Raw genomic sequence first — 17,013 nt, 5'->3', positions numbered from 1 at the left:
CGAGTCATTGGAAACTATGTAATTCTAAGAGTATACTTAAAAGTTCGAAATGATTTTAACTTTTAACCATAACACGTAGCCCACAGTTTTTGCTGTTTTAGATAATTTTAGATTATAACTTATGTCATAGTCATGGCATTTTTGAATTGAAATAAATGTTTTAATGATTACACTTTGACAGAGGTGAAATTCACTATCTCAATGTCAAGATCAAAGGCACAATATTAGGCTATATTGACATAATATTTCGTCAATATTATGTTTGATATTGACCATGATATTAGATCATGGTGTGTATATGTCTTGATCCAAATCAAGACTTCTAGTACACCCAATATGAAATCATTAAAACAGAACTGATTAAAATTAACAAACGCTGAAATGGTTTTTTTATTTTAGTCTAATGAGAAACGTCGTATTAAATGTGATCAGAATATGACCAATTGTTTGTTATTTTGTTAACATTATTGCTCGTTACCTTTCTCAAGATTTAAACAAACTTAATATTTTTATCAGAAGTTGACCAAGTACGTACAAAACAATTAACACAACATATTAACAATTAACGTTTAATCATTTATGAGTCGGTTTTAGTGGTCTAAGAGTGTGAGTGTCTGAAGCACTACCTGACCACTGAAGATCGTGACCTATCGTGTGGGCAGTTTATAATCAATTGAAGACTCGCAATCCAAAATATTGGGTTTTTTGTTTCTTACGTAAAAAATACTCAAAAAGTCATTACGAGTAAGTCGTATGAAACGAAGTAGACAGGAATCAGCTGTAAACTGTGCGTTACGATCTATCAAAGGTATGCAAGCGCACAACTTTTATTGTTAATGATATTGCGTTGTAAATATTGAAACAACTAGACAGTTTAATCCCGAATGCGATAAAAATAGTTGATTTTGCCAATTATAAGGCATATAACGCTAGTTTGGCAATATATAGTGAAACGAACCAAACAAGTAAATTTAGCCTTGTACCTTCGGGCATCTCAGCCGATTGCAACTTTCTCTGAGTATGATGCTAAACTTGGCGGTAGGGAGTATACAGAAGCACAACTTCTAATTGTAATATCCAGGTACAATCAATGCGCTTTTACCTGATGTGTGAAAGTGTATTGTATGGTTAATGAATTAAAACTAATTAATGTTATATTCTCGTGGATGTACAATATCAATAATAACTAAAACACATTTTTTGGTCATGTTTAAACCGACCTCACAAAAGGAGTATGTTATACAATTCGACTACTTTCTACGTTCTTTTATATATCTCCACCGATTCTTTCAAAATTCTATACTGAATTCCCTGAATCTTTATATAAATGTAAGAGAACCGCCTCATGTGTTTTGTTAACTTTATGAGAATTACACCAGTATATTATCAGGAGATAATGAAGTTGGAAGTTTCACGTATAAAACCGCATGGAAAAGCCAAAAAGTAAATTGCAGGGATGATGTATCCTTAATACTCCTTAAGGAGTAATCGTACTACTCATTGTCAAACCGATTCTGATTGCTTTAAGAGTATAATCGTATTTTAAAAATATGACGTATACAATTGTTTAAAAAAATACATAATGTCAAAATAACTTCGTAGTAATAATATATATATATATATATATATATATATATATATATATATTTGTTTTTATTGTTTTCAAAGAATTACAATTTTATTAAAAAAATTAAAAAAAGAGAGAGGTATGGTTTAAAACTGTACTAATTATGGGGAAATACAAAATCTGAGCCATTTACTTACATATTGTATGTAAGTTGTAAAACTACAAAACTACAGTTATAGAACTATAATGTAAAATAATACAAAGATTGAAGAATTTTGCAATGCGAAACATCTAATGCATGGAAAATACTTTATTTAAAAATTTTTTGAAACATGATGAAAACAATGTTTTAAAACTCACCGTAATAAAAAAATCTGTGAATCTTAAGATAGTCAAGACCGGTTGGCTTCTTTGACATTGTGATATGGCATTTTACAGTGGCTTAAACAAAAAAATCGGAATGAACACTCAACGAACAAAAGTATCGTTTGACATTGTTAAATTTATAATTTTTATCTTAAAAAAAAAAATGAATCAATGGTTTTGGCGTTCCTTCAGAAAAATTTGTATTATTATCTGTTTTTACAAAATTAATTATTTTTTTAAGTGAATGTAAGGTAAGGGCCAATGTAATTGAGTAAAGCTTTATTATAATCAACAAAAAGACTAATTTTTTCCAGGATTAAATTAAACTACGGCTTTGTTAGCTAGAAAAGATTTAATCAATTTATTTTAAATCCTTTTTTAAATCTCCTCAGGACGAAACTATTAGTGAACTGGAATAGGAATTACTATTAACTGTGCTGAAATTCAATTAAGAATCCGATGAGCTTCAAGTACTGCCTTAAATGATGCAGTAAGTTAACCTATTTTATGTTGGATTCATAAATAAATAAATTAGTAATTCGTCGATTTATTCAAACCAGCATTTTATCATATATTTTAGTTTATTTGCAATTATTTTTTGGCGTTGAAAATGTCGTCCATCCATTTCTATACACTTGTCAACAAGTTTCACCATGTTTCTGGCCACCCTTCTTAACTGTACTCTGTCTAATCAGTAATTGCATTGGTAATGTTCGGCTTCAATTTCTGTAGGATATGAGGATTGCTCCTGTAAGCAATTTATTTTAAGTAGCTCCACAAAAAGAAGTCAAGACTAGACAGATCAAGGATCTTGGTGGGCACAATCAGGGCCGCATTTACAAATTCGGCGCCCCTAGGCCTACAGACCAAAGAGCGCCCCCCCCCCCCCCCCCGGAGGACTCTGATTACACTGACGTCGAAATCCAGTAAATTTCTTAATTACGTAATTTTGATGAACGATAATTACAATAGTATATATATATATATATATATATATATATATATATATATATATATATATATATAGGAGTGTTTTGAATAAATAAAAGCAATGAACCAATGAATGAGTCAACGTCGCACCCCGGACCTAGTTGACCTTGGCCACCCGCCCCGCCGAGCGCCAACACCACCACCCGCCGCCGCAACTTTTTTCTTTTGTGTACTTTAAAATTTATGCGCCCCCTAAAATTTTGCGCCCTAGGCCTGGGCCTAGTGGGCCTATAGGGAAATGCGGCACTGGGCACAATCCTGTTGAAATTATTCTTCCATCAAACAAATCCTGTAGCATCTCCACACTAGAGCGAGATGTACAGGCAAGTGGCGCTATCATGTTGCAGCCAGCAGTAACGGTCATCCTCTTGCAATAAGCCTATGAACTGTTGGATAATACAGTTATTTCACAAAAGAAAGGTCATATTATTCTACGCCTTGAACGGCAAACCAAACGCTTATTTTTCTATGAAGGGGAGTTTAAATGAAAATCTGCGAATTGTCAGTTCCTCTACGTCCGGTAGTTTTGGCTATTAACATAATGTCCAAGAAGGAACCAAGCTTTATCTATAAAGAGCACCATTGGCAGTAGTGAACTCTTTTGACATTATCAGTATCCTTCAGTTCACGGGAAACTGCATTCGGTGAGGGTAATATTTAAGTATTCATCTCATAGCAATGTGGACGGAATCTAATAAAATGTTCATTTCTCGGCTTAGTCTCCTCAAAGGTTTATGTGGAGATCTCGTAACTGTTGCGCTCATATCCTGAACGACCTGCAGAGATAAAACTGACCGCAGCCTGTCCAATGCTTGTCTAACAGTGAACCTGTTTCATGAAACTGTTTAACTAACTTTTGTGTTACACGTTTAATTGGTGCTTCTTTATCAAATTTGTCCATTAATAGTTGCCGACACACAGCAGGAGATTTCGTAACTAAATAAGTTACAATCTCGAATACGCGTTCTCGAATAATAGTGTAAGCGCTTTTGAACAAACAGCGATACACTAAATGCAACCTAACCTCACCTTGTTCAAACGTCTATGCTTGACCTTCATTGGTTCAACTGCAATGAGCGGGGAATAAACAACCATCACTACTCCAGCTCCAACCATACCATCATAGAAACACTCGTTTCACACAAATATATGCATTTCCTGAAAACAAAATCAATTTTATTCAACCTAATGAGCAATTGGGGCCTCTTTGAATACTGTATTTCCCTTTTGTCTCTCCTAATAGATTTTTCATTAATGTCAACTTATATTATTTCAGATCAGATATTTAAATAACAGTTTGATATGTTTCGGTAAAGCTGTCATTCTACTTTGAAAGCATTCGGAAAACATAAACATACGTACCGCGAAGCTAGTTTTCTCCGTGCAAAACATACATCCATAGCCCGCCAAAGGTTGTACACTTCAACAGACTTAAGGACCCAATTTGAAGATAAAACTCCGGTATGTAAAACGAGTATTACAACAGGTAACTTTGCAGGCGAAAAGGATTAAATGCCTATTTTAATGATTCATGCTTTCATAGAAAGTACCACCTCTTACATACGCAATATGTATTGACTACTTACCGCCTAATACAGTGTACCTATTGACATTAAGATATAACATTCATTTTATTATGTTGTAAAGTATTTTGGTTTTCGTTGCTTATAGAACATTGAACATTGTGGCATCAACGATTCTTGCTGCAATTATAAATAATTTTAAACTAGTTTTACTTATTAGTAATGACCCATTTATAATGTCATTTTTTATTTTTGGGACAACCGTTGTTGCCTCAAGTTGGAGGTAGATTTGGAGGATACACGGACATGCTCTATGAGAGTATGGTCCAGTTGTGAGTTGGAGGTAGATTTGGAGGATGCACGGACATGCACTATGAGTCTATTGTGTGCCGGTTATGAGTTTAGATTTAGAACTATTTGATGAATCTGATTTATTCTATGACTTTTTTAGAACCGTCATTAGAGCACAGAATTATGTGACTTAATTAAAAATAATTTGTATACACAGTTCTGCACGAATACTATATAAGGAGGGACAATATAGATCTTTAAGTTCCGGGATAATTGAAGTATAATAGATGTAATCGCTTGTTTGTACTTCAGTGATCAACAGTGGTTAAAATAATTACATTTCCCTTTTTCATTTATTTGATTTTTTAAATCGATTTAGAATTTTTATACGAGATTACAAATATACTTATTCAAATTACATGTGAACAATGACAGTGAGGCTAATTGTTCACTCTTAACTTGTTTAAAAAGATGTAGTTAACTTCTTTAAACTGAGTCATCTTAGAAATCAGAGCTATTTTGAACTTTTAGAGTTTTACTGGCATTGTATCGTCAGGCAATGGGGGATCAGTAGGGGAAACAGCATTTAAAAATTTCAAACTAATATAAACATTTGTTTTATTTAGTTATAATTAAGCCTGGAAATATGTTAATAAGCAATAGCGGGGCCAATAGTTTGTGGTGTACGCCACAAATAATTACTTCCAAACACATTTAGTTATGCAAATGTGTAAAAGAGTGGCTATTTGTAAAAATTAGTTATACTATAGGACTGAAAATTAAAGATAGAGACTGTTTTCATATTATTTTATTGTATTAAAAATTGTTATTATAATTCTAACAAAATAATAAATAAGTGTAATTATGTACACAAAAATATAAAAGTACTATAAAAAGTTATAAGGCACATAATTTAGTATACATTTTGATAACAAATGTTGGTTTAGTTAATCCACAGTTGATTCAGTGGGTAAACTGGGTTTATTTAACCCAGCAGTACTGTTAAGATACTAATCATCACTAGATTGTATTGCTTAAAAATCCACGAGTTTACAATTAATTTTTCGTTTTTATGAAAATGCTTCAATTGACAACAAACAGAAAGAAATAGATCAAAGTACAATTTGACCATACTGTCTTTGCACGGGGAAAGTAAATCACGTCTTCATCTACAGAGACTGGCGTGGGGAAGTGGCAGGAAAAGCATCACTCATGGTATCTATCCATTCACGAGCCGCAATTACAGATGAGTAGGCGCCGGGCAGATCGCCGCAGCCGATTCCCCACGAGGTGATGCCGATCTGCACATACTTTCCAGAGTCGTCCAGCAGCGGACACACCAGCGGGCCGCCTCCGTCTCCCTGAAAAAAAAACGCAACACAATTATTTACATTCCTACAAGATAATCTGCAAAGAAATTAAGATAATGTAAATAAATGTAAGATGCTACACCGATACGCATCGACAATAATTAATTGATACTGAAATTTGTAATAAATTTTTATGTAATGTTGTTCTTTAGGCTGAAAAATGTACACCCGCATATTTTAAACGTTTTGCAACCTTCCTATTTCGACCTGCACTAAAATTTTTGCAACCGACAACCGATTTCTCTCTTGAGGAGCGTTTTTTATTGTGACCATGAAAAATTAGGTTGTGTTCTTTATACAATGCAAATTGACATCGTCCCCCGAACTATAAAGGTTTTATTTCCTTTTTATAATTTGCAAGTGACAAAATAATCTGCTAGGTAATAAAAGATGTAGGGGAGCACTAACCGTGCAAGTGTCTGCCAGATCCCTTCCCGCACAGATGAAGCTGCTGTGAAGGTTAAAGTTCGGTCCCAATCTTGGCACCTTCCGGAACTCCTCCTGGCATTTGTTAGAATCCACCAAAGGCAAGTGCACCATCCTCAGAACACTCCCAATTCCTTTGTTGCCTACAACATAAATCCTACACATTAAATGCTTAAATACTTAGAGACAACTCTTATTAACCTTTTGAACCGAACAATATGTTTTGTAATGGGTTAGAGTAGATCAATTCCATATTAATAGTGCTTAGCACGTACCAAAGTTGCCAACGCCCCAGCCCGTGGCTATGCAGTCAGTGCTGTTGAAGATAGTATCCCTGGAAGGCAGGCAGACTGGCGCAACATTGTCCGTTATCTCTAGTGGATCATTCAACACCAATAGTGCCACGTCGTTTTGTACCTTGGACTTGTCATAGCCAGAGTGCAGCACAGTGGCCGCGACAGTTCGGTCCTGGTGTTTGTCGGACTCCAGGATATTGGTGGTGTTCCACACTCCTGCCTTGACTCTTAGGTCGACGGCAGAAAGTCCACTGTAACAAAAGTAGATATATTTTGAACCAATCTATGACTCGTGTTAATATAGTTCTGTTTCGAACAGTTAAAAGCCACTATAATGCTCAAATTTAGCTTATTTGAAACAAATATGCCTATATATTTATTTCAGCCTGTCATTTATAGATCTAATTATAGATACTTATGCATTATACCGGCACACATAGTGTATGTATAATGAGCGTGGGACATGAAAATGAGAAAGATTGTAGTTGCTCGAGGGGAAAATTAAGGATCCATATATTGGAAAATTTTAAACATGTTAAAAGACATAACTTACAAAATATAACTACTTGACCGTGTCCGAGTAAGCAACAATGTAATTTAGAAGCGTTTGTTGTATGTTAGAACAATGTTTCTCGTTAGTCAACAACAGTGCCACATAAATACAACATTATTGTCAGCTCTTCAGTTCAGTAGAATAGTCGTACTACCCTGTGTATAGTAAAAAATAATCGGGAAATACACATATGATGCGGTTATATATTAATACTAGTGAATTGACCTGCTCGAGTGAACAGATTGGCTGACCTGATAGTATGAGCCGTGGTCAATATGATGTTGGGATAAATGATGGATCCACCACACAGAAACTCCTGTGATCCAGACGGTCCCACCTTCAATATTGCTACCATCCACGGAAACTCGCCAAAAGTGGTTGAAGTGTCACCTGTAAGAATTAAAATTTTAGATGCTGTAACTAAACTGAATTTTAATAGTATGTGGCCCACTATATACTACGCCGATTTTTTTCTTTTGTTTTATCAGTTTGGATGGAACTTGGAGCCCTTGACCAACTCTGAATGGAATGATTCAGTTATGATAATACCACAAGATATTTTGGACATTATCAATAATATTTATAGAATTTTTCTGCAGTGTACTTTGAGATGTTTCTCATTAGCATGCATGGTGAAATGAATACAGTTTTGTTGTATTTCTTTTTTAATTCCTCCATACACCCTATTTTTGTTTAGGTACTTAAGTGACAACTTGATTGGAATGAATGTTGAGTTTACTTAAAGTTCACATTAACTCAGCCCTTCCCACCTTAGCCACGTTATTAATATGACTATTCTATTCTAATGTTATGTTGATATAATTGACGGATCCTGTTAACACGCACCTAAACTGTCGAAGAGCTTCCAGTCGACATCGACTCCGGACGCATCCTTTCGCTTGCCTCTGATTCCGCAGATACCACCACCGTCCGGGGTGGGGGGCCCTCCCCCTTCACCATCCTCACAGCAGACCTCGTGGAAGCTCTCACATTCACTGTAACATGATTATTATATAATACCCGTAACATACAGTATTAAAAAATATATATATAATTTTTTCAACACATTTTCTTGCGTTAAAAAACATTATTAAATGGAGATGCGTCATATAAAATCCTTTCATTTTCACCAATTGCAAAATTAACGTACTGCAAACCAATTTCTTTGAATTTTTTTATTAACGTTTATTTGATTGAAAGTTTGGGAGCTGCTTGATTTATTGTTACAACTAATCGACCAATTGTACTCAATGTTCACAATGGCAGGAAGTTTCTGCTTTATTAAAGCAAATATAAAGATAATAATAATATCTAAAATTAGGTGCATGTTTTAAAAAACTACTACAGTACTTTTATTACTCAAAGGAAACGTCAAAGCATTATACACAAAAAATACAGTATACACAATAATAATTTCTTTTTTTCAACAATAATTCTTTGACATCAAATTCGTATTACAGAATATTGCAAATAAAAATTCAGTCGCTTATACACTTCACATCAGACATTCATTTCATTCATATTTTATACAGCAGTAGAGCCCGGGAGGAGAGAGCCAATTTGCAAATTAGAACACAATCCTGTTGAAAGTTACAATAAAGGAATTTCCTTTAAGGAAAAACTAACTGTTAGTCCCGCTAGTTGTCTGAATTCAAAATTGGAATGTGGCACTAGGATTCAAATCAAATCAAATGATAATCTTATTATCATGTCATTTTTTAGTGACTCTATGAAAGCAGAACGTCAGCCGAACATGTGTGATGATTTTAACAATGCAGCTGGCGATCTATTTCATTATTTCAGGACATCGGTCAATTTCACGGAAAACAAGGCTGTCTTGTTACATAATGCAAATTGCCTCTTGCCTCCAAAACTATAGAAGGGCGCCATCTGTATGAATGCCCAAAACTATAGAAGGGCGCCATGTGTATGAATGCCCAAAACTATAGAAGGGCGCCATGTGTATGAATGCCCAAAACTATAGAAGGGCGCCATGTGTATGAATGCCCAAAACTATAGAAGGGCGCCATGTGTATGAATGCCCAAAACTATAGAAGGGCGCCATGTGTATGAATGCTGTGCCCAAAAACTATAGAAGGGCGCCATGTGTATGAATGCCCAAAACTATAGAAGGGCGCCATGTGTATGAATGCCCAAAACTATAGAAGGGCGCCATGTGTATGAATGCCCAAAACTATAGAAGGGCGCCATGTGTATGAATGCCCAAAACTATAGAAGGGCGCCATGTCTATGAATGCCCAAAACTATAGAAGGGCGCCATGTGTATGAATGCCCAAAACCTAAATCTATGAAATAAATCACGGAGGATGTGTTATTCTGTTGTATTATTCTTTATTCAGACCCAATTAAAGTCTCATATGTAAGAGACTGTACAGAAAAGTGTAGCACCTCTGACTGGAACACTGGTGGCTAATAAAACATATTTGATATTTGATATTCATTATAAGAAAGTATATATTTATTGAGAAGACATTGCTTTTTATACCCATTAACTTTTGGAAATGACCAAATGGTAAATGAACATGAATATGTTTATTACAGGTCACAGAATATGTTATGAACTGAACGCATTGCCGGTTGTATTAGCGGCCTTCTTGGTTGTAATAAAGAAAAATTTAAAATTCTAACATTTTTACGAGCTTATTTTTTGTCGCAGAACTATGCAAGATATATAATTTTTAAACTATCATTAATAATCACTATCACTAAACTATCATTCAAGGGCTATACTTTTCCGACAAAACCGATATAGTTCTTCATAAAATAAATCTAAAAGTTGTTTTACTTCATCGTCTAAACATTCAAAATGTTGTCATATTACATAAAAAATAAGCTTTTGGAAGTGTATTAATCACATATTTAAAAATAAAGCATCCCCATAACTCTAAAACCAAAGACAAGTGCATTAAAGCGCTCTAAATTTAATATTGTTTATATGATTCCATACAAACAGCTCAAGGTCATTATCATAAATCATTAGTTAAACCTTGTAACATATGAACAAGATATGGACTGATTTGAATTTATCTTTCAATTATATTGTATATCGTTAGTACAATAATAATGTAAATAATTTGTATAAATCAAAGTAATGAAATATATTATAAGTGGTGAGTCAAAGCCTTACCGTACATTTCCAAACAATGATATGAAAAGGAGGTCCATTGCAAGGAAACCGATGTTCGAAGCAAATCAAAACCTGAAGGAAGCGATGCATTCAGTGCATGAAAGCATGTAACATGCAGGCATTGGTGTTAGTAGTATAAATTAGAATCATTTCCATGCAATAATTACCATGTACACGGTCTGATTAAAACCTTCTCACTTGTCATCCCCTGTTTCCAATCAACAGTCAAACTGAAATAATTATACGCTTCTGTCAAAATCTAATACGCATAATTATTATTAGGCTTTAAGCATATCTAATTTATATTGTATTTCGTGCAATATGCCAAAAGTAAAATACAAAGAAAAACAGCAATTAATGTATTTATAATTGAAAGAAACAAGGGTTGTAAGTGAATTCTCTCTAAGAGTAGGAGTGTCAATTTTAAATAACATACTATGATTTTGTCAGTTTATTCTAGCATGGTAAATGTATTTTATAAGTTTTATCTGTGGGAGGTAATTAAAACAGGCTACAGGACTAAAAGAAATTATTCATTACAGCACTAAAATTTACACGAAAACATTATGTAATCTGCTTAATTTTACTCCACTGTCAGTGTGAACACAAATTTAGTATAAAAACTACCATTTTAATACTATATGGAGGCCCATATTTACATGCTTTTCTCTGCTCAAGCACAGAGCGGTAAGATATGAGGCGGAGCAAACTTTACAGTTTTATTTTCTTATTCATAATAAAATATTTACAAAGCAGAAAAATAATTATAATATGTCATGTTACATTACAGACGAGTCCGGCCATAGTAAGGTTGTTTAAATGATGGCAAACCGTTACGTACATAGGTTTGTGTACGCGTATAAGCCTAACTGATATCGTTGTAGAGTGAAGCCACCTACTACACTACTACTCTCGGAACAAACAACCTAGATACTCGGTTTGTACATAACCACGGTCCTTCTAGCAGCAACGTTACATTAAAAATAGCTCGTTTTTTCTGCGTTTTCAAATACAAACAAGTCATGTACAGACAATATCTTTTTATTTCGATAGTAACAAGAAATGTACCGGTTTTGGCGCTTTTTAACTAAACTGCGACTTAGAAAACTCGTAATTCGGAACTTGTAATCTGATCAATACAAATTTGTTTTATAAAAGATAATTACAGAATTAGTGTTTTAGAACGTAATTTGTGAATTATATGAGTAAAAACTTTAACTTAAAAGAGTTAAGTTTTTACTTGACCGGGCAATTCAAACTTTTAGGCATTGATGACGTTATGGAGCGCTTAAAGATATTGTCTTGGCCGTATAATTTTGAAACCACTATTCAAAACTGTAATTTTAACACAGTTTTCATTGAATAGGTTGTGTTAGTTTACCGCGGCCCTCGCCTACGCACAAACCACCAGACTGCCGAGGTCGGTGTAGCCAGCCATGAGCTTTCATATACGCTGGACTGCGAGACGAAAACATTACTGTTTTTTTTTTCAATAAATTTTATCATTTATCATGAGACTATTAACAAAGTTATAAAAAAAAACTGTAACAATGTTTACGAACCAGTTATATGTACACTTTCTAACTGGTTGTCATGCATTATATTTACAAATATGAGCAGTTACGAGAATTCGAGGCATCTGATTGTTTTGTGGTCTAATAATTTGTGTTCATAAATCAGTATATAGTCCTAGAAATAAAAAACCCAACACAGTGATTTTATTTTAAAGAGTAATATTGTCTGAGATTACTACCTAAAGCTTATTCATAGATTATTTACACTTATAAAAATAAATAATCATCCCAGTTTTATCATTTTAAAAAGTGTTCATAAAATGGGTTCCTATAATAATTATTGTAATAATGAAAATTAATTACCACGTTAAGTTTACAACGTTATGTTTCATATAAAATTAAAAAGTACAAAACCAGGATAGATTAATATTATATTATCAGTTATGATCAGTAGCCGTATAATAAGTCACTTGGAATTTTCAAATTGCAACCCCTATCTTGTGACATATCATTTGAAAGGTAAATTAAAAAAAGAAACACAATAACATGAAAAAACATCTCTACGTTGATTCTAGCAAAAGTTATGGGCTAACAATCCCTTACATCTAAGGGTGTAAATTAAGTCCTGATACATCTGGATATATTCAAAACGGATTGATATATGCAACCTTCACCAGACTTATTAAATTAATTTGTTGGATTTTTTAAGATACAGATATTCTGTATTATTGTGATATTTATTTAAAAGTTAGAAAAAATTATATATTACGCAATATTGTTGGGTTACATAATTTATTACTAATCTAAGACATAGCACTGTTACAACGTAAAGTAATACTGAGCAAAGAAACATTTAATTTCAGATAATTTAATAAGATTATGTTTCAGTTATTTGAGTGTTCGGATGATGTGCAAAATGGAAGAGCGTCTGCAGTTCTATATCTCAGTAATAAAACAATCTTAGTCATTTATATTTATAATATTTAACTGCTCATTCACGATATTGCATTACATTTTACAATTTAATGAAATCACAATAACGTTCACATATGTTAACGTAATGCGCCAGACCTCTTATAAGACAGTGGTACTGGATTTATAGAAAAAAATCCCACACAAAACACTAATACAGTTTTCAAATCTAAGACAATGTGTTTTCTATTAAAGAATATTCAATTTTATCAACCCAAGAAAAATGTCTTACACCACAGAAAAAAAAAACACCAAGAAACACGGTTTTTGTCTGTAATATGTTATACGCATGTCATCACACATTAGTATAAACCTGCAATATTAGCCCTAAGTATAGACCTATAGACCTATTAGACCTATAATAGAAAAAAAATTGAAAACGAAATCGTTTTAAAATGAAAATTGGTTGGTTTTGTAAAAGTAATTAATAAAGTACTTTTGTTGTGTTGGGCAATATTATATAAACGGTTTATTACTTTTTCATTACATGAATAAAACTTATGGCAATACAATGCTTTCCATGCATAATCATACAGAAGCGACAAAGCTTGCAAATACAGTAGGATAGGAAGCACACGACAGGCTGCAAGTATTCTGTTTGGATGTTCCGTAACTTGGAGGTTCTAAATCTCATATTATTGATCTAATCTGGTAATGAAACCACGCCTACAATCGATGGTAAAAATTGAAGAAGCTATCTGTGAGAAAATTGTTAGTTTTCGTAATTCAAGATCCAAACTCATAGAATCAACAGATTGTCTTACCCCTGCACCGAACTAAACATTCTTATTCTTTGCTGTTTAGGATAGTAATTGTACATAAATAAATAATTAAATCGTTCTGAACCGTCCTAGACAAAGTTCGCGTATTTTACTTTTTTTTGTAAGGAGAGGCCTATGCTCTTTGTGCCCTATTTTGCCCGTCCTCACTGGCCTGTGCGTGGAACTTATCAAACGGAAAAAGAGAGACAGTCGATTCAGTTCAAGGTTTATGGCACTGATAGAAAGTGCTGCGGTCACAGACAGAATTCGAAACTGCGCGATCTTTAACTCAGATCCTAAGTCCAACGTCATAGACCGCTGGGAAACCAGCCGGATATAAGTTATCTCTTTCCGACTGCCTTTAGCGGTTACAGAAAATAAGAAGTGGGGTTCGGTTCTTGTACGGAAATCTTAAAATACCCAGCAGCCTGAAGACTAAGATAAGAGAAAGCATATTACAATTTAATAGAAGTTACTTCAACTTGGTTGTTTCTGATGATTAAGAGCTTCGCTCTATAGGATACAATTGTTTAATTTAATACATTATAAAATAGTCTAATATGTTAAAATATTTAAAAAATCAATTAATTATTATATTATTTCTACAAATACAATACAATGCATGGTCACGAAGAGGAACTAGAAACTATAATGTGTTTTCACAAGAAACAGAATTAGAGATAACAGAAATATTTTTATGCTTTCTTTAACTACATACATTACTACTTGCTGTCATGGTTAGCCACTATGATAGCATATAGTTACACCAATTAATTTACACTAATTAATTTAATGCATTTTTGTATGCGAATAATAATATAATATATTCACATTAACAGTTTTGTCCTTTAGAAATTAAATAATTTACTTAAAAAGAGTAGTAAGCTTTATCTATCCACACAATATTAATCCCAACTAAAAAATAACACATCACAATTTTTGTGTACGGTAAGATGTAATTTTGAAAAGCTCATAGAACACATAGTATCTTCTTCTGGGCAGTGAAACTGTCTTAAAATGTTAATGAGAAATGTCGAATACTAATTTCAAGCAGTGCTGACATTGTTAGTTGTATCGTTTCTTCGCTGATAAAATTTGAAGGCACTTACCCATTGTCCGTGGAGGTGTTGTTACAGTAGAAGTACGGGATGCAGGTGCATTTGCCGCCGGATTGGGCGAGACAAAGACTGACGGCCGACATCAGTATTGCGCTTAGGAACCACATCATGCTGCTTCTGACTGTTATAAAAACATGTTCATGTAATGCGCCAAGTATTGTAGAATAACAGCTATCAAGGAAACACTAATATTACTTGTAAGACTCTACTTAGAAGTACACTGAGGGATCAAAACATGCACTGTTTGGTCTAAGTTGTTACCCCGTGCCTTGATTGTTGGTCTGTTTGAAATCACGGTTTGAGACAATAAGCACACTAGTTTCATTCTGTTACTCTCAAGGCCACACAATTGTAACCGGAAAATGGCGTGTTTTAGATTTACAATTGAATTGACTGGATTTATTCCTTAAGTCAAATAAACCATAGTAATTGAACAACTGGTTACAAAATTAGGAACAGTAATGTGTTGCACCTCAGACAGCTAATAGGAAAACTGTCAAAGATATTTTCTAATCAAACTTTACTTGTCTAATCTAACTCTACTGTCTACAATATTGCATTCCTCGTGCGTAAGCTGTTGAAATTTATACATTTTTTTTTAATCGAAAATGTGAGAATTACTATCTCTATAGTCTAATAAAAGAGAAATAGAAAAATGAAAAAGAAACTATTTTGAATAAGCCATTCTAATTCCTTCTATATGGGTACATCTTCATATAAAACCAAATCTGGGGATGGAAAGTTCCATCTCTTAAAGTTGGGTAACGGATTATAGATTTTGGGTTATTACGGTTTCCTTGTCAAAATGGCTCGAGAAAAATAAATATATTTGTGACATTCGGAAGGTAGTTAGTTAAACATACCATTGAGAGGGTGTATGTAAGGCAGGGCCGTACTTAGCATTGTCGGGCTCCGGATGAGATATTCGGTCGGACCCGTCATTTACAGGCACTCGCCTCCGTACTAGTGTGGCGGAGCGGGCCCCCTTGAGGCCCGGGCCCCGGTAAAACTGTCCGAAAAAAGGTCTGAGTATGGGCCTGGTGTCAGGTGTTTTTTACTATTGTAAATGGTCCCTAAAACTACCCGTTCCATAGATATAGAAGATTCAAATTATATTTTTGGCACAACTTCAATTAAAATCATCATTACATCCTTTTTTAAATCGATTTTGGCGTATAGTCCCACCTTGCGAAAATACCTCAAAACTACTTTTTCTTTGCCTAATAATACATTTTTAGATTAACATTATTAATCTTAAAGAGCCATTTGAAAAAAACCATATAATTTTGGTTTTTTACAAGTATAAGAAGGAAAAAAATATTATACATAAGTACATAAGTAGGGTATAAGTATAAGTTACTTTTAAAAATGTATACATACCTTGATACTTGTTTTGATGATATTGCAGAAAACGAGTGGTAACTGCAAAGAGATCACGATGGAACTAACTATCCCACTTCAACAAAACAGTTCAATATCTACAAAGCAGGGAATTCCCAGCCGATTAAAATGTCTCCCGGACAGGCACAACAGCTCACTTCGCTCGAATATGCAGATAAACCTAGCGACAACTAACTTTGACCCGACCTCGCTATATAACGAACGTATTACAGATATGACCTGATTTGTGTTTCCCGAGGTTATCTGACGCGATCCCTACTGTTGAGGAACACTGAACACCACATTCTGTCACTTTATAAGTTCGTTTGCCTCGATGGCGGACGCGCGTAATGGGGCAACCCGAACACAGTGGCGCTGGCGATCGTGTTAGGATGGAGAAACCAGCTGATCAACTTCAGAATTACCGCTCATTCTATTTCGTCTCTGTTTTCCTCCTTGTTTCTCGCACGCACATCCACCACACTGGTCAGCCTTGGATGTACCAAGATGCAATATGTTGGCATGCGAATACCACGTTGTTGTTTCAATATGAAAAAATAAAGTATTCACTAGTATTATATTTCTGAATCACGCTTGAGGAGAGGGGGTTGAAACCCACACTATAATATGTGAAAATAACAAGGTTTATTTACTTAATGTAATTATCACGTTAAATGATATGCATAAATTCAGGTTTGTGTATAGTACAGTGTACAGATGGTTGAAAGTCGCAGGTGG

The 17,013-nt window shown here is 34.1% G+C and overlaps 1 protein-coding gene across 2 annotated transcripts; it reads right to left on the bottom strand.

Annotated features, from left to right (window-relative positions):
- Window positions 1-5,529: 5,529 nt before the first annotated feature.
- On the bottom strand, window positions 5,530-16,692 carry LOC124374933 (phenoloxidase-activating factor 2-like). 2 transcript variants are annotated; one of them, XM_046833067.1, is made up of 8 exons: window positions 16,276-16,692; window positions 14,887-15,016; window positions 10,698-10,760; window positions 8,229-8,377; window positions 7,634-7,772; window positions 6,809-7,080; window positions 6,516-6,676; window positions 5,530-6,098 (listed from the first exon to the last, which is right to left on the bottom strand). In XM_046833067.1, the coding sequence occupies exons 2-8, from the start codon at window positions 15,003-15,005 to the stop codon at window positions 5,907-5,909; spliced, it is 1,095 nt and encodes a 364-aa protein (XP_046689023.1). In that variant the 5' UTR covers window positions 15,006-15,016; window positions 16,276-16,692; the 3' UTR covers window positions 5,530-5,906. The 2 variants fall into 2 exon arrangements, with proteins under 2 accessions (XP_046689023.1, XP_046689031.1); XM_046833075.1 differs by lacking the exon at window positions 10,698-10,760 and having other exon boundaries at window positions 16,276-16,687.
- Between the last annotated feature and the right edge of the window lie 321 nt (window positions 16,693-17,013).

The sequence above is a fragment of the Homalodisca vitripennis genome, chromosome 1, assembly GCF_021130785.1.
Source record: "Homalodisca vitripennis isolate AUS2020 chromosome 1, UT_GWSS_2.1, whole genome shotgun sequence".
Taxonomy (NCBI): Eukaryota; Metazoa; Arthropoda; class Insecta; order Hemiptera; family Cicadellidae; genus Homalodisca; species Homalodisca vitripennis.
The sequence above is the reverse complement of the archived record's forward strand: the minus strand, read 5'-3'. Positions and strand labels throughout refer to the sequence as shown.

Bases quoted from the DNA above. Each gene is read 5' to 3' on its own strand.
- LOC124374933 (XM_046833067.1), bottom strand. From the start codon at position 15,005: ATGATGTGGTTCCTAAGCGCAATACTGATGTCGGCCGTCAGTCTTTGT. The intron at 10,761-14,886 runs GTAAGTGCCTTC...TAATTATTTCAG, and splicing joins AACACCTCCACGGACAATGG to TTTGACTGTTGATTGGAAAC. The intron at 7,081-7,633 runs GTCAGCCAATCT...CTTTTGTTACAG, and splicing joins ACCACGGCTCATACTATCAG to TGGACTTTCTGCCGTCGACC.